Raw genomic sequence first — 18,731 nt, 5'->3', positions numbered from 1 at the left:
AAGGGACCATCAGCCGCAAAGGCTTTAGTTAGAGGATTACAGAGTTGTAATTTTTCAACTAACTCACTGATAACATTTTCATCAACAGTGCAGTTATTCTGTGTCAAAATATTTCTCACTAAATTTGGAATTTGTTGAGATGACGATGCACAAATAAACTGGAGCTGTTCCACCAAGTCATCTAAACATTTACCTGTGACATTATAAATGCTTTCTAGCTTCAACAAGAGAGAACCAATTATTTCCACATATGCACCTGTATGTCCCTCGCAATCTGAATCTACAGTAGTTTCCAACTCCACATCATCAGTTGATTCCAGTGATGAAAAATGGCTTTCATTCTGTTGAACACTGGTAGAAATTGGAATTTTTACAATGACATCAGCCTTCAAGTCCTCACATGAGTAAGATTGGTGCTTTCGACTTCTATGAGTAGCATAAGTGCCATATACGTTTGTTGTGAACTCACAGCCATCAAACACACACTCGATCGTTTCTAGTCTTTTAAGATGAGAGTTAATGTGTTGAAAATAATCTTTAGTATTTGGAAAGCATGAGTCACAAATTTTACATTTGAAAGCTATTGCATCTTGTTGATTTTCAGTTTCCTCTGATTTGTGAGCTCTATACAAGTGTGTACGCAAGCCACCCCAAGTTTTAAAGGAACATGAACAGTTCAAATGAATACAAGGCAGAAAATGTCCACGACCAAAATGTCCATGTTTCAGTCGATAGTGTTTAAGAAGTCCCCCCTTCGATGATGCCACAAATGTGCAGAGCTTGCAGTGCCATTCCATACACTGTTACCTTAATGTGGGTTTATAGGGAGCATCAGCAGCTCACACGCCAAAGAACAAGGTGGTCGTGGTAATCTGGGTCAAGTGTGGCCTTCTGCTGTCCTCCCTCAATTTTTCTCTGTAATACGTGCACTTCTGTGGCTCCCACGCCGATTCTGTAACATAAGGAAAAAGAAAAAATGTGACCGCAATAAAAATCTCTGTTACCTGCTACAGCAAGTATATCTTCCCACAAAATTTATAATAAATATTCAGTGTGCTTTACTATTATTAAATCCAAACAACTTACCTCTCCACTCACTCTTACTCAGCGATTTTTTCCCATGCTGAAAAGCAGGTTTTGAAAATATTTTTAAATGCATGAAAACACTTTAACAACCAAACATACAAGCCACTATGAACTTAAAAAAAAGCCTACTACACACACACTGGCTCAAGTGAGTGAGACAGACAACAGACCTGCACTGAAAATCAATATAAGACAGAGCCCAGCCTGAGACGTTAACATTTGAGACAACTATGATAAACACAGGCACAGCACATGTAGTGACTTTTTTTTTTACTTCGTCATGTTTAATCTTAATTACTTAAGACTTACTTAATTTTGATAATATTATTTACACCATAGAAACAATTTTCCCCTTCCATTTATGTGTTTAATTAAAGCACATGAAATTAAAAACAGAGAAAAGGAGATGAGAACGGAGACAGCATCATTCCAAAGTTGGGAGAATTCATACATGGACCACATTTCGCATAGTTTATGGCTCTAAACTCAACAAAACCCCGTGCACACCGCTTCGACCAAGACCACCTCTCCCAGGTGAACCAGGTCGACGGTGAGAGCAGCTCAAAAGACAGCCAAACCCGTGGATATATGAAGCAGACCGACACTTACTTCCAGGCGAACTCGAAAAAAATATGCAGCGCGTGCAACAGTGCATTCAGAGCTTGTACATCCGCTATTTCGGTGCTGGATAACACTACATGCTACCGTAGAGGCCGGGGGCTTGTCCTGCCATAACCCGTGGGTCGGGCCGGGTTGACCCGGCGCCAGAATTAACGTTCACGCGGTCTGAAACCGAACTACAAAGCAAGTCTGTATATGGCTAACTTAGCACGGAGAAAAGTTTTGGAATTTATTGCCGAAACTGTCTCTACCTTAAAATATGCCACAACATGTTTGACACAGTGTTTCAAATAAGTTATGCCATTAAAATAATGTTAGCTAACAAGGCCAATTAGCTTTGGTGAGGAATGGCTTCGTCGCGATAGTAATGTTTGTAACGTTAAATTGATATTTAATGCAAAGGAATGTTATCACAAAAAAATAAATTCATTCAAAATCAGCTACTTACCGTCAGGTCAGGTTGATATTTAAATTAATCCGCTTTGCCCGCCAGCACGACGGCCACATGCTCCTCCATGCCTGCCTCCATTTTTCAGATCTGTCCCAACCGTCAGGGGAAAGACGTCACACAGTCGGTTCTGCTTACTTGATTTTTTTAAGTTGTTAAGTTACTGTCCAATAAAATTGAGTTGAATTGTTTGATAACCACACGTACTTAAAGCTAATTGATATTTGTAGTGCATTCTCAAAAAAATTGTTGAAAACAAACATTTATTATTACAAATATTCAAATAATATAATCTGTGAGTCAAATATGAATTTATTTTAAAGACATTAACTTAATTTTAGTATAGGTATTTCACACAAAGATTCCTGTTGGATTTTTACTAATGAATTTTGATGTAGTCAAATCAAATACCCGTCATGATGACATTCAGCAGTTTTATTAAGCATGCCTACCTATATATTAATGTTACATTTACTGGGCTCTTGAATGATTTCTTTCAGTGTACAGCAGGAGCCTCTTCAACCTGTTCCTAACGCATTTTCAGCGCATAAAGCAAACATTTAACAAGGAACAGTATTTTCAGTGAAATGAGTGCCTTCGAGCATATGTGACATGAAACAATTTTCTAAGCATGGATTTTCATGTTTTCGAGCTTTTAACACATTTTCCTCATATTGGTCATGTTAACTGTAAAAGCACGTCTGAAACGAGTTTTTAACATAGTACTGTGATATGCACTTGTTCAGAGAGATAAAACACACTTTGTGTCTCTGAGTGCAAGAAAACAGCTTTCCTACAGCAGGAGCCTCTTCAACCTGTTCCTAACGCATTTTCAGCGCATAAAGCAAACATTTAACAAGGAACAGTATTTTCAGTGAAATGAGTGCCTTCGAGCATATGTGACATGAAACAACTGTCTAAGCATGGATTTTCATGTTTTCGAGCTTTTAACACATTTTCCTCATATTGGTCATGTTAACTGTAAAAGCACGTCTGAAACGAGTTTTTAACATAGTACTGTGATATGCACTTGTTCAGAGAGATAAAACACACTTTGTGTCTCTGAGTGCAAGAAAACAGCTTTCCTACAGCAGGAGCCTCTTCAACCTGTTCCTAACGCATTTTCAGCGCATAAAGCAAACATTTAACAATGAACAGTATTTTCAGTGAAATGAGTGCCTTCGAGCATATGTGACATGAAACAACTTTCTAAGCATGGATTTTCATGTTTTCGAGCTTTTAACACATTTTCCTCATATTGGTCATGTTAACTGTAAAAGCACGTCTGAAACGAGCTTTTAACATAGTACTGTGATATGCACTTGTTCAGAGAGATAAAACACACTTTGTGTCTCTGAGTGCAAGAAAACAGCTTTCCTACTGCAGGAGCGCCTTCAACCTATTCCTAACGCATTTTCAGCGCATAAAGCAAACATTTAACAAGGAACAGTAATTTTCAGTCAAATGAGTGCCTTCGAGCATATGTGACATGAAACAACTTTCTAAGCATGGATTTTCATGTTTTCGAGCTTTTAACACATTTTAATCATATTGGTCATGTTAACTGTAAAAGCACGTCTGAAACGAGTTTTTAACATAGTACTGTGATATGCACTTGTTCAGAGAGATAAAACACACTTTGTGTCTCTGAGTGCAAGAAAACAGCTTTCCTACAGCAGGAGCCTCTTCAACCTGTTCCTAACGCATTTTCAGCGCATAAAGCAAACATTTAACAAGGAACAGTATTTTCAGTGAAATGAGTGCCTTCGAGCATATGTGACATGAAACAACTTTCTAAGCATGGATTTTCATGTTTTCGAGCTTTTAACACATTTTAATCATATTGGTCATGTTAACTGTAAAAGCACGTCTGAAACGAGTTTTTAACATAGTACTGTGATATGCACTTGTTCAGAGAGATAAAACACACTTTGTGTCTCTGAGTGCAAGAAAACAGCTTTCCTACAGCAGGAGCCTCTTCAACCTGTTCCTAACGCATTTTCAGCGCATAAAGCAAACATTTAACAAGGAACAGTATTTTCAGTGAAATGAGTGCCTTCGAGCATATGTGACATGAAACAACTTTCTAAGCATGGATTTTCATGTTTTCGAGCTTTTAACACATTTTAATCATATTGGTCATGTTAACTGTAAAAGCACGTCTGAAACGAGTTTTTAACATAGTACTGTGATATGCACTTGTTCAGAGAGATAAAACACACTTTGTGTCTCTGAGTGCAAGAAAACAGCTTTCCTACAGCAGGAGCCTCTTCAACCTGTTCCTAACGCATTTTCAGCGCATAAAGCAAACATTTAACAAGGAACAGTATTTTCAGTGAAATGAGTGCCTTCGAGCATATGTGACATGAAACAACTTTCTAAGCATGGATTTTCATGTTTTCGAGCTTTTAACACATTTTAATCATATTGGTCATGTTAACTGTAAAAGCACGTCTGAAACGAGTTTTTAACATAGTACTGTGATATGCACTTGTTCAGAGAGATAAAACACACTTTGTGTCTCTGAGTGCAAGAAAACAGCTTTCCTACAGCAGGAGCCTCTTCAACCTGTTCCTAACGCATTTTCAGCGCATAAAGCAAACATTTAACAAGGAACAGTCAAATGAGTGCCTTCGAGCATATGTGACATGAAACAACTTTCTAAGCATGGATTTTCATGTTTTCGAGCTTTTAACACATTTTCCTCATATTGGTCATGTTAACTGTAAAAGCACGTCTGAAACGAGTTTTTAACATAGTACTGTGATATGCACTTGTTCAGAGAGATAAAACACACTTTGTGTCTCAGAGTGCAAGAAAACAGCTTTCCTACTGCAGGAGCGCCTTCAACCTATTCCTAACGCATTTTCAGCGCATAAAGCAAACGTTTAACAAGGAACAGTAATTTTCAGTCAAATGAGTGCCTTCGAGCATATGTGACATGAAACAATTTTCTAAGCATGGATTTTCATGTTTTCGAGCTTTTAACACATTTTCCTCATATTGGTCATGTTAACTGTAAAAGCACGGCTGAAACGAGTTTTTAACATAGTACTGTGATATGCACTTGTTCAGAGAGATAAAACACACTTTGTGTCTCTGAGTGCAAGAAAACAGCTTTCCTACAGCAGGAGCCTCTTCAACCTGTTCCTAACGCATTTTCAGCGCATAAAGCAAACATTTAACAAGGAACAGTATTTTCAGTGAAATGAGTGCCTTCGAGCATATGTGACATGAAACAACTTTCTAAGCATGGATTTTCATGTTTTCGAGCTTTTAACACATTTTCCTCATATTGGTCATGTTAACTGTAAAAGCACGTCTGAAACGAGTTTTTAACATAGTACTGTGATATGCACTTGTTCAGAGAGATAAAACACACTTTGTGTCTCTGAGTGCAAGAAAACAGCTTTCCTACAGCAGGAGCCTCTTCAACCTGTTCCTAACGCATTTTCAGCGCATAAAGCAAACATTTAACAAGGAACAGTATTTTCAGTGAAATGAGTGCCTTCGAGCATATGTGACATGAAACAACTTTCTAAGCATGGATTTTCATGTTTTCGAGCTTTTAACACATTTTCCTCATATTGGTCATGTTAACTGTAAAAGCACGTCTGAAACGAGTTTTTAACATAGTACTGTGATATGCACTTGTTCAGAGAGATAAAACACACTTTGTGTCTCTGAGTGCAAGAAAACAGCTTTCCTACTGCAGGAGCGCCTTCAACCTATTCCTAACGCATTTTCAGCGCATAAAGCAAACATTTAACAAGGAACAGTAATTTTCAGTCAAATGAGTGCCTTCGAGCATATGTGACATGAAACAACTTTCTAAGCATGGATTTTCATGTTTTCGAGCTTTTAACACATTTTAATCATATTGGTCATGTTAACTGTAAAAGCACGTCTGAAACGAGTTTTTAACATAGTACTGTGATATGCACTTGTTCAGAGAGATAAAACACACTTTGTGTCTCTGAGTGCAAGAAAACAGCTTTCCTACAGCAGGAGCCTCTTCAACCTGTTCCTAACGCATTTTCAGCGCATAAAGCAAACATTTAACAAGGAACAGTATTTTCAGTGAAATGAGTGCCTTCGAGCATATGTGACATGAAACAACTTTCTAAGCATGGATTTTCATGTTTTCGAGCTTTTAACACATTTTAATCATATTGGTCATGTTAACTGTAAAAGCACGTCTGAAACGAGTTTTTAACAGAGTACTGTGATATGCACTTGTTCAGAGAGATAAAACACACTTTGTGTCTCTGAGTGCAAGAAAACAGCTTTCCTACAGCAGGAGCGCCTTCAACCTGTTCCTAACGCATTTTCAGCGCATAAAGCAAACGTTTAACAAGGAACAGTAATTTTCAGTCAAATGAGTGCCTTCGAGCATATGTGACATGAAACAATTTTCTAAGCATGGATTTTCATGTTTTCGAGCTTTTAACACATTTTCCTCATATTGGTCATGTTAACTGTAAAAGCACGTCTGAAACGAGTTTTTAACATAGTACTGTGATATGCACTTGTTCAGAGAGATAAAACACACTTTGTGTCTCTGAGTGCAAGAAAACAACTTTCCTACAGCAGGAGCCTCTTCAACCTGTTCCTAACGCATTTTCAGCGCATAAAGCAAACATTTAACAAGGAACAGTATTTTCAGTGAAATGAGTGCCTTCGAGCATATGTGACATGAAACAACTTTCTAAGCATGGATTTTCATGTTTTCGAGCTTTTAACACATTTTAATCATATTGGTCATGTTAACTGTAAAAGCACGTCTGAAACGAGTTTTTAACATAGTACTGTGATATGCACTTGTTCAGAGAGATAAAACACACTTTGTGTCTCTGAGTGCAAGAAAACAGCTTTCCTACAGCAGGAGCCTCTTCAACCTGTTCCTAACGCATTTTCAGCGCATAAAGCAAACATTTAACAAGGAACAGTATTTTCAGTGAAATGAGTGCCTTCGAGCATATGTGACATGAAACAACTTTCTAAGCATGGATTTTCATGTTTTCGAGCTTTTAACACATTTTAATCATATTGGTCATGTTAACTGTAAAAGCACGTCTGAAACGAGTTTTTAACATAGTACTGTGATATGCACTTGTTCAGAGAGATAAAACACACTTTGTGTCTCTGAGTGCAAGAAAACAGCTTTCCTACAGCAGGAGCCTCTTCAACCTGTTCCTAACGCATTTTCAGCGCATAAAGCAAACATTTAACAAGGAACAGTATTTTCAGTGAAATGAGTGCCTTCGAGCATATGTGACATGAAACAACTTTCTAAGCATGGATTTTCATGTTTTCGAGCTTTTAACACATTTTAATCATATTGGTCATGTTAACTGTAAAAGCACGTCTGAAACGAGTTTTTAACATAGTACTGTGATATGCACTTGTTCAGAGAGATAAAACACACTTTGTGTCTCTGAGTGCAAGAAAACAGCTTTCCTACAGCAGGAGCCTCTTCAACCTGTTCCTAACGCATTTTCAGCGCATAAAGCAAACATTTAACAAGGAACAGTATTTTCAGTGAAATGAGTGCCTTCGAGCATATGTGACATGAAACAACTTTCTAAGCATGGATTTTCATGTTTTCGAGCTTTTAACACATTTTAATCATATTGGTCATGTTAACTGTAAAAGCACGTCTGAAACGAGTTTTTAACATAGTACTGTGATATGCACTTGTTCAGAGAGATAAAACACACTTTGTGTCTCTGAGTGCAAGAAAACAGCTTTCCTACAGCAGGAGCCTCTTCAACCTGTTCCTAACGCATTTTCAGCGCATAAAGCAAACATTTAACAAGGAACAGTAATTTTCAGTGAAATGAGTGCCTTCGAGCATATGTGACATGAAACAACTTTCTAAGCATGGATTTTCATGTTTTCGAGCTTTTAACACATTTTCCTCATATTGGTCATGTTAACTGTAAAAGCACGTCTGAAACGAGTTTTTAACATAGTACTGTGATATGCACTTGTTCAGAGAGATAAAACACACTTTGTGTCTCTGAGTGCAAGAAAACAGCTTTCCTACAGCAGGAGCGCCTTCAACCTGTTCCTAACGCATTTTCAGCGCATAAAGCAAACATTTAACAAGGAACAGTAATTTTCAGTGAAATGAGTGCCTTCGAGCATATGTGACATGAAACAACTTTCTAAGCATGGATTTTCATGTTTTCGAGCTTTTAACACATTTTCCTCATATTGGTCATGTTAACTGTAAAAGCACGTCTGAAACGAGTTTTTAACATAGTACTGTGATATGCACTTGTTCAGAGAGATAAAACACACTTTGTGTCTCTGAGTGCAAGAAAACAGCTTTCCTACAGCAGGAGCCTCTTCAAACTGTTCCTAACGCATTTTCAGCGCATAAAGCAAACATTTAACAAGGAACAGTATTTTCAGTGAAATGAGTGCCTTCGAGCATATGTGACATGAAACAACTTTCTAAGCATGGATTTTCATGTTTTCGAGCTTTTAACACATTTTCCTCATATTGGTCATGTTAACTGTAAAAGCACGTCTGAAACGAGTTTTTAACATAGTACTGTGATATGCACTTGTTCAGAGAGATAAAACACACTTTGTGTCTCTGAGTGCAAGAAAACAGCTTTCCTACAGCAGGAGCGCCTTCAACCTGTTCCTAACGCATTTTCAGCGCATAAAGCAAACATTTAACAAGGAACAGTAATTTTCAGTGAAATGAGTGCCTTCGAGCATATGTGACATGAAACAACTTTCTAAGCATGGATTTTCATGTTTTCGAGCTTTTAACACATTTTCCTCATATTGGTCATGTTAACTGTAAAAGCACGTCTGAAACGAGTTTTTAACATAGTACTGTGATATGCACTTGTTCAGAGAGATAAAACACACTTTGTGTCTCTGAGTGCAAGAAAACAGCTTTCCTACAGCAGGAGCCTCTTCAAACTGTTCCTAACGCATTTTCAGCGCATAAAGCAAACATTTAACAAGGAACAGTATTTTCAGTGAAATGAGTGCCTTCGAGCATATGTGACATGAAACAACTTTCTAAGCATGGATTTTCATGTTTTCGAGCTTTTAACACATTTTCCTCATATTGGTCATGTTAACTGTAAAAGCACGTCTGAAACGAGTTTTTAACATAGTACTGTGATATGCACTTGTTCAGAGAGATAAAACACACTTTGTGTCTCTGAGTGCAAGAAAACAGCTTTCCTACAGCAGGAGCCTCTTCAACCTGTTCCTAACGCATTTTCAGCGCATAAAGCAAACATTTAACAAGGACCAGTATTTTCAGTGAAATGAGTGCCTTCGAGCATATGTGACATGAAACAACTTTCTAAGCATGGATTTTCATGTTTTCGAGCTTTTAACACATTTTAATCATATTGGTCATGTTAACTGTAAAAGCACGTCTGAAACGAGTTTTTAACATAGTACTGTGATATGCACTTGTTCAGAGAGATAAAACACACTTTGTGTCTCTGAGTGCAAGAAAACAGCTTTCCTACAGCAGGAGCCTCTTCAACCTGTTCCTAACGCATTTTCAGCGCATAAAGCAAACATTTAACAAGGAACAGTATTTTCAGTGAAATGAGTGCCTTCGAGCATATGTGACATGAAACAACTTTCTAAGCATGGATTTTCATGTTTTCGAGCTTTTAACACATTTTAATCATATTGGTCATGTTAACTGTAAAAGCACGTCTGAAACGAGTTTTTAACATAGTACTGTGATATGCACTTGTTCAGAGAGATAAAACACACTTTGTGTCTCTGAGTGCAAGAAAACAGCTTTCCTACAGCAGGAGCCTCTTCAACCTGTTCCTAACGCATTTTCAGCGCATAAAGCAAACATTTAACAAGGAACAGTAATTTTCAGTGAAATGAGTGCCTTCGAGCATATGTGACATGAAACAACTTTCTAAGCATGGATTTTCATGTTTTCGAGCTTTTAACACATTTTCCTCATATTGGTCATGTTAACTGTAAAAGCACGTCTGAAACGAGTTTTTAACATAGTACTGTGATATGCACTTGTTCAGAGAGATAAAACACACTTTGTGTCTCTGAGTGCAAGAAAACAGCTTTCCTACAGCAGGAGCGCCTTCAACCTGTTCCTAACGCATTTTCAGCGCATAAAGCAAACATTTAACAAGGAACAGTAATTTTCAGTGAAATGAGTGCCTTCGAGCATATGTGACATGAAACAACTTTCTAAGCATGGATTTTCATGTTTTCGAGCTTTTAACACATTTTCCTCATATTGGTCATGTTAACTGTAAAAGCACGTCTGAAACGAGTTTTTAACATAGTACTGTGATATGCACTTGTTCAGAGAGATAAAACACACTTTGTGTCTCTGAGTGCAAGAAAACAGCTTTCCTACAGCAGGAGCCTCTTCAACCTGTTCCTAACGCATTTTCAGCGCATAAAGCAAACATTTAACAAGGAACAGTATTTTCAGTGAAATGAGTGCCTTCGAGCATATGTGACATGAAACAACTTTCTAAGCATGGATTTTCATGTTTTCGAGCTTTTAACACATTTTAATCATATTGGTCATGTTAACTGTAAAAGCACGTCTGAAACGAGTTTTTAACATAGTACTGTGATATGCACTTGTTCAGAGAGATAAAACACACTTTGTGTCTCTGAGTGCAAGAAAACAGCTTTCCTACAGCAGGAGCGTCTTCAACCTGTTCCTAACGCATTTTCAGCGCATAAAGCAAACATTTAACAAGGAACAGTAATTTTCAGTGAAATGAGTGCCTTCGAGCATATGTGACATGAAACAACTTTCTAAGCATGGATTTTCATGTTTTCGAGCTTTTAACACATTTTAATCATATTGGTCATGTTAACTGTAAAAGCACGTCTGAAACGAGTTTTTAACATAGTACTGTGATATGCACTTGTTCAGAGAGATAAAACACACTTTGTGTCTCTGAGTGCAAGAAAACAGCTTTCCTACAGCAGGAGCCTCTTCAACCTGTTCCTAACGCATTTTCAGCGCATAAAGCAAACATTTAACAAGGAACAGTATTTTCAGTGAAATGAGTGCCTTCGAGCATATGTGACATGAAACAACTTTCTAAGCATGGATTTTCATGTTTTCGAGCTTTTAACACATTTTAATCATATTGGTCATGTTAACTGTAAAAGCACGTCTGAAACGAGTTTTTAACATAGTACTGTGATATGCACTTGTTCAGAGAGATAAAACACACTTTGTGTCTCTGAGTGCAAGAAAACAGCTTTCCTACAGCAGGAGCCTCTTCAACCTGTTCCTAACGCATTTTCAGCGCATAAAGCAAACATTTAACAAGGAACAGTCAAATGAGTGCCTTCGAGCATATGTGACATGAAACAACTTTCTAAGCATGGATTTTCATGTTTTCGAGCTTTTAACACATTTTCCTCATATTGGTCATGTTAACTGTAAAAGCACGTCTGAAACGAGTTTTTAACATAGTACTGTGATATGCACTTGTTCAGAGAGATAAAACACACTTTGTGTCTCAGAGTGCAAGAAAACAGCTTTCCTACTGCAGGAGCGCCTTCAACCTATTCCTAACGCATTTTCAGCGCATAAAGCAAACGTTTAACAAGGAACAGTAATTTTCAGTCAAATGAGTGCCTTCGAGCATATGTGACATGAAACAATTTTCTAAGCATGGATTTTCATGTTTTCGAGCTTTTAACACATTTTCCTCATATTGGTCATGTTAACTGTAAAAGCACGGCTGAAACGAGTTTTTAACATAGTACTGTGATATGCACTTGTTCAGAGAGATAAAACACACTTTGTGTCTCTGAGTGCAAGAAAACAGCTTTCCTACTGCAGGAGCGCCTTCAACCTGTTCCTAACGCATTTTCAGCGCATAAAGCAAACATTTAACAAGGAACAGTAATTTTCAGTCAAATGAGTGCCTTCGAGCATATGTGACATGAAACAACTTTCTAAGCATGGATTTTCATGTTTTCGAGCTTTTAACACATTTTAATCATATTGGTCATGTTAACTGTAAAAGCACGTCTGAAACGAGTTTTTAACATAGTACTGTGATATGCACTTGTTCAGAGATATAAAACACACTTTGTGTCTCTGAGTCCAAGAAAACAGCTTTCCTACTGCAGGAGCGCCTTCAACCTGTTCCTAACGCATTTTCAGCGCATAAAGCAAACATTTAACAAGGAACAGTAATTTTCAGTGAAATGAGTGCCTTCGAGCATATGTGACATGAAACAACTTTCTAAGCATGGATTTTCATGTTTTCGAGCTTTTAACACATTTTAATCATATTGGTCATGTTAACTGTAAAAGCACGTCTGAAACGAGTTTTTAACATAGTACTGTGATATGCACTTGTTCAGAGAGATAAAACACACTTTGTGTTTCTGAGTGCAAGAAAACAGCTTTCCTACAGCAGGAGCCTCTTCAACCTGTTCCTAACGCATTTTCAGCGCATAAAGCAAACATTTAACAAGGAACAGTAATTTTCAGTGAAATGAGTGCCTTCGAGCATATGTGACATGAAACAACTTTCTAAGCATGGATTTTCATGTTTTCGAGCTTTTAACACATTTTCCTCATATTGGTCATGTTAACTGTAAAAGCACGTCTGAAACGAGTTTTTAACATAGTACTGTGATATGCACTTGTTCAGAGAGATAAAACACACTTTGTGTCTCAGAGTGCAAGAAAACAGCTTTCCTACTGCAGGAGCGCCTTCAACCTGTTCCTAACGCATTTTCAGCGCATAAAGCAAACATTTAACAAGGAACAGTAATTTTCAGTGAAATGAGTGCCTTCGAGCATATGTGACATGAAACAACTTTCTAAGCATGGATTTTCATGTTTTCGAGCTTTTAACACATTTTAATCATATTGGTCATGTTAACTGTAAAAGCACGTCTGAAACGAGTTTTTAACATAGTACTGTGATATGCACTTGTTCAGAGAGATAAAACACACTTTGTGTCTCTGAGTGCAAGAAAACAGCTTTCCTACAGCAGGAGCCTCTTCAACCTGTTCCTAACGCATTTTCAGCGCATAAAGCAAACATTTAACAAGGACCAGTATTTTCAGTGAAATGAGTGCCTTCGAGCATATGTGACATGAAACAACTTTCTAAGCATGGATTTTCATGTTTTCGAGCTTTTAACACATTTTAATCATATTGGTCATGTTAACTGTAAAAGCACGTCTGAAACGAGTTTTTAACATAGTACTGTGATATGCTCTTGTTCAGAGAGATAAAACACACTTTGTGTCTCTGAGTGCAAGAAAACAGCTTTCCTACAGCAGGAGCCTCTTCAACCTGTTCCTAACGCATTTTCAGCGCATAAAGCAAACATTTAACAAGGAACAGTATTTTCAGTGAAATGAGTGCCTTCGAGCATATGTGACATGAAACAACTTTCTAAGCATGGATTTTCATGTTTTCGAGCTTTTAACACATTTTAATCATATTGGTCATGTTAACTGTAAAAGCACGTCTGAAACGAGTTTTTAACATAGTACTGTGATATGCACTTGTTCAGAGAGATAAAACACACTTTGTGTCTCTGAGTGCAAGAAAACAGCTTTCCTACACTCTAAAAAGTAATACTGCATATTACTTAATACAATTGGTGAAACATTTTTACACTCAAAGATATTGAGTAGATTTGAAAGCTCCCAAATCAGTTAAATCAAAACATGAATCATGAGTAAATCTGAGTAATATTTTCAAGTAAGTCTGAATGAATTGACTAGGCTCAAATACCACATAAATTAAGTAAATGTAACTGAAACGTTGTGTTAATCGTATTGAAAAACCTGAGTAAAAAAACTAAAGAAACTAAGTAAATGTAATTGAAAACATTTATAGGAGATACTAGCAAATTTGCCAATGACTTACTAAAAAAGGTGTTGTATTGAATGATTTTTTTAGTTTTTATTTTTATTTGAGGATATTCAGTAGCTACTATAAATGAATATGACCAAGGCTTCACAAAACAGGAAAAGTTTATTCAAAACAATTTTCAGAAATTGACATTTTTCCCCCCAACATCTGCACATACTAGCATCAACCAAAAGTGCATCTTAACAGCCCCCCACTCCCACCCCCCCATTCTTCAAAATTCTCCACGAGAACTGGAGTTGTATCACAACAGAAGGATTCAACTGTGATTTTCCCTATCTCAATCACCAACTTTATTTACCTTGTCCGTCTGTCTTAACACTCAAGTTATGGGGACACAACCTACAGCAGCACATTTGAAACTGCTACAAGATCAAACAAATACTTCTTGCCAAATGGCCATGGAAAAAAAAGATAGAAATGAATATTAATGCTAGGTGTAATCTTAACACTAAACACATTGATGAATAGTTACACCTTTCAATCTGTAACATAACGGCAAACATCATCTCCAGCATATAGTATGTGGCTTCATGTTTAGATGTGACGATACAATAGTCAACTCTTGCGCTTTTCTCACATTTCCAAATACTTCAAACTGAAAATACAAAAACTTCTTCTTTAGAAGAACAAAGTTATTTCTGGCCTCAACACTCTATAGTTGAAAAAATTGAAGCCTTGTGGTAAATATGAAATCAAAAAGAAATCAGATGTGCAGTCTGTGCAGAGACAGACTTGCCACACAGGTTCAGTGAATGGCACTTTAGTCCCAATGATGAATGGTAACAATCTCAGTGTCCAGTTCTCGTGTGCGTTTCCGCTGATAGATCTGCGAGAAGAAAGTTTTAGCAGGAGGGCGGTCAGTGTTGTCGGTCCAAATGTATGGAAACTCTGCAATTAAAATGTTCAGTTGTAACAGAGTTAAATAACGCTTTACAAACAAGTTAAGACATAGTACTATCTCCAATGGTATTACTCCTTCTAAGAGGTTGTGGAGCACATCACAGAACATGTGATGCATAATTGTCCTTTGTTCTTGCTGGAAAAAAAATCCAGAATGCACCTCTTTTTGCTGGTAGTCTGAATGGTCCTCGATACAAAATCTACATATATAATGCCCAGTAACCAGTCTTGTGGCTCAGAAATGATGAACACAACACAACACAATGTAAATGTGCAATGGGTAGAGTCTGTTTTTGCCTTACACGCATAGTTCTATGTTTGAGTCTCAGCTGTGCTCACTCAACAGATATCTATATCATCACGTTGTTTTTCAGTCTTTGCACCTTTGTTGACAGGTTCCCAGCATCCACTTCAACAAGCATCTTCTGAAATACTTCAAAAGTGTACTTGTGAGTTTTTGGGTATTTAAGATCCAAGGCATAAGTTAGCCCAAGCAAGTAGCAGCAGGCTCTGCTGAGATCATCATGGTGGTTGAGTACAATGGAACCCTCGATGACGATTCCTACGTCCACGATTTGTCCATTGAGCCATCATTTCTGCTCCGAGCTCTTCTTCCACATCGATGGCTGAGTCACCAGAAGTCTGTAGACATTGTAAATGAAAGTGGTTAGAGCAGGCAGAATGTCACCAGAACAACATAAATGACCAACTACATAAAATAAGCTATACAAACATCATGGTCCAAGTTGTCTATTATTTTAACAAGCACAACTTTGAATTATAATGAATAGACCCATGAAAATAATAATGATGACGACTTAAACACTAATTCAGGTAATTAACGTTTCAACTTGTAGTTTGGCCTTGGTGTCTCTTTGTTTCCACAGATCCTCGAGAGCTCCACCTCCCTGCACTAACTGATCTGATCTGATTTAGATATAAGCTACAAGAGCAATGTTGCAGTCTTTCCAATAGACACAAAAGGGCAAAGTGCAGCTGACAATGTATTTTTTTTTGCACTCACCTCAAACTCCTTGATTAAGGCACTGACATCTTCTCCCAGGTGATCAATGAGGCATCTGATGACAACTTCTCTAGTTTTCTCAATAGGAATTCCACTCTGTTAAGGAGAGGGGGAAAAAACAACAGCTGACAAGATACTGTAGTCACTCAGTGTACATTTTGGCCCTTCTACTTTAAAGATTATAACAGTTTTGACTACACTGGAAAAATGAAACAGTTTAGTCGAGCAGTTGGTAAATCATTAAAATTTCTATGAACATTCATCCCTTATCTGTAGTGGTCACTGGAATCTTGACGTCATATTTGCCATATGATATTTCTGATGTAGCTCAGAATACAGTCATATTGAAACAGTAAAAATTAACAGTAAAACATTGTAGTAGGCAGAGTATGTTGTTGTATATGAACAAGAAATAGTTGGTTAGAGCAGATAAACAAGAAAACACTGTGGTGGAAAAAATGATCTCAGGAGTAAACTAAAATACCTGCAGTAGAATATTCATCTCTGCACGATGTCTCTCTGCAGCAGCACCTTTCTTGGCCTGGAAGATGGCAAGGAGTTTCGGGGTGTAGTGGTCCAACTTGAACATGAATTTGGCCTCAAGATTTATGGTGGTTATTCGATGGAACTCTGCGTTGACCTGAAAAAAGACAAAACAAAAGCACAAGGCCCAATTTATAGACTTGGGTTTAAACAAGCTGCCTAAGGTGCATTTGCATAAAACTGTACAGATTTTTAATCTCACCTGTGACATGTCAAACAAGGCAGGCCACCTTTCTTTGATCTCTCTGATGCTCAGTTGAAGACTGACAACATCCTGTCTTCTATGAGCAAAAGTGTTGGACATCAATTGGCTGACGGTCGCCCTCTCTCTCTTCTTTAGTTCGGACAGGATTGTTAGCCGCTGTGCCTCTTGTTGTTCAGAGCTTTCTCCTGAAGGATAATGTGGGAGATACATCACTTCCCCTTTGCGTGCCTTTTTAACATTTTGGGCTGGTTTCCTCTCACCAGGACGTTTGTTTTTAAGAGAATTGCACGTGACTTCAGGAAATCCAAGATTTCTTAACTTGGACCTATAATTTCCCATTTTGTATTTGAGGCTGTACATCCATCCAATCCATCCGTTGCGACTTCCGGGTTCTGTTAGACATGGATGTTTTTGGACTAAGGCTTCTGCAACCTGTCCAACCTGAAGGCCTGTAGGATAGGCAGTGTAAATGTACATGTAATCTGACAGCTTTTCCATTATTTCAGACTTGACCCGGGTGTTGTTGAGGACAGTGCCATCTTTCAAAAACAGTTCATTTGCATTCCTGAGTACTGCCTCTGTTGCAACTGAAAAAAGTGGAATTTCAACTTCACTTGGCCACAATGCCCGTTCAGGGCTCAACAATATAGTATCTTGTGATGACACCGATGAGCCATCTGACTGGTAGTCTACAGAACTACAGGATGACTGTGAAGGCAACGTTTTTGAAGTAAAGCTGGAAGTGTCACTCACATCACTTACATCTGCCACATTTTCAGTCTCTGGTGGTACCGTTGTGAGCACTATGGAAGGAATGACAACCACTTTGATTGTTCCCTTATGTTTAACGTCCTTAGTAGAATGAATTGTGAAGAAATCTCCAAAGTCCTCGTCAAGGTAATGAAGAGTGAATTCTTCATGAATCTGAAATGTGTCCTTCACAGTCTTATGCAATTGCTCCACTGTATCTGGAATCCCTGGTGACAGTGTGAGCTTCTCACTATGATGATCAATAATCACCTTCAGAACAACAGGGTCCATCTGTACAAAAACAAATACAGCTTTTACTGACCTAATACTGGATAATAACATGTCGTTTTAAACTGACCATGCATTTCCCTCCCACATAGTATGGTGTCAGTGGGTATGTATCACTAAGTTGCTCTATGCCGAGCAGGGTCACCTTCCCAGAGTGCTCCAAAACAAACCCCCTAAAATGTTCATAATACCAGCTGTTGAGCAACTTAACAATGAAGTTTAGATCACTGCCCACAATCACAATTTGTGAAATCTCCACAAAATTGGGCAGACCACCGGTAGATCCATGGGGTAGAATCATCCCAACTGCATATCTGGTTCCATGATATGACAGTGCACTTGTCAGCTCCACTGTGGTTTGTGTTGGATATGCTTTTTTAAAAGACTCCTGTATCTCTTCATGCAGCAATGCCAATGGAATACTAGTTACTTTACTCACACATAATGCAGGTTTCAAAGCATCAGCATGTAAATGATAAGCCAGCATCATTTGGTGCTTTGTGGCGAGAGTGAGTAGAATGTTTCTGAAACTGTTGGTGTGTCTGACAGTACGCTTGAAAAAATTATGTTTAGCTTCAAAGCGCATGGTCCAGACACAAACCAAAGGCCCAAAGCATTTTATCATGTCCGGATAATGTTCTAAAAAATGGAACTTCGGAGTTAACTTAAAGCCAGGAAACACTTCTAACAGTTGATGGCGATGTTCAGAAATCAATTTATCGAGATAACTAATACTGTCCTCGGTATGAACAGGGGATATCACAAGTTCAGTAATGTCTTTTAAGGTCATGAGAACTTGCCAAGCGGGTTCAGTGAATGGCACTTTTGTACCAATTATGAATGGTAACAATCTCAGTAGTGTCCAATTCTCGTGTGCGTTTCCGCCGATAGATCTGCGAGAAGAAAGATTTAGCGAGATTGGTTGAGGGCGGTCAGTTTTGTCAGTCCACTTAT

The 18,731-nt window shown here is 38.0% G+C and overlaps 1 protein-coding gene across 1 annotated transcript; it reads right to left on the bottom strand.

Moving 5' to 3' along the window:
* Positions 1–839: 839 nt before the first annotated feature.
* Positions 840–17,994, bottom strand: LOC132883836 (uncharacterized). The gene is made up of 5 exons (XM_060917897.1): positions 16,737–17,994; positions 16,476–16,631; positions 15,992–16,087; positions 15,534–15,609; positions 840–952 (listed from the first exon to the last, which is right to left on the bottom strand). The coding sequence occupies exons 1-5, from the start codon at positions 17,829–17,831 to the stop codon at positions 840–842; spliced, it is 1,536 nt and encodes a 511-aa protein (XP_060773880.1). The 5' UTR covers positions 17,832–17,994.
* Between the last annotated feature and the right edge of the window lie 737 nt (positions 17,995–18,731).

This window comes from Neoarius graeffei, chromosome 1 (genome assembly GCF_027579695.1).
Source record: "Neoarius graeffei isolate fNeoGra1 chromosome 1, fNeoGra1.pri, whole genome shotgun sequence".
Taxonomy (NCBI): Eukaryota; Metazoa; Chordata; class Actinopteri; order Siluriformes; family Ariidae; genus Neoarius; species Neoarius graeffei.
The sequence above is the reverse complement of the archived record's forward strand: the minus strand, read 5'-3'. Positions and strand labels throughout refer to the sequence as shown.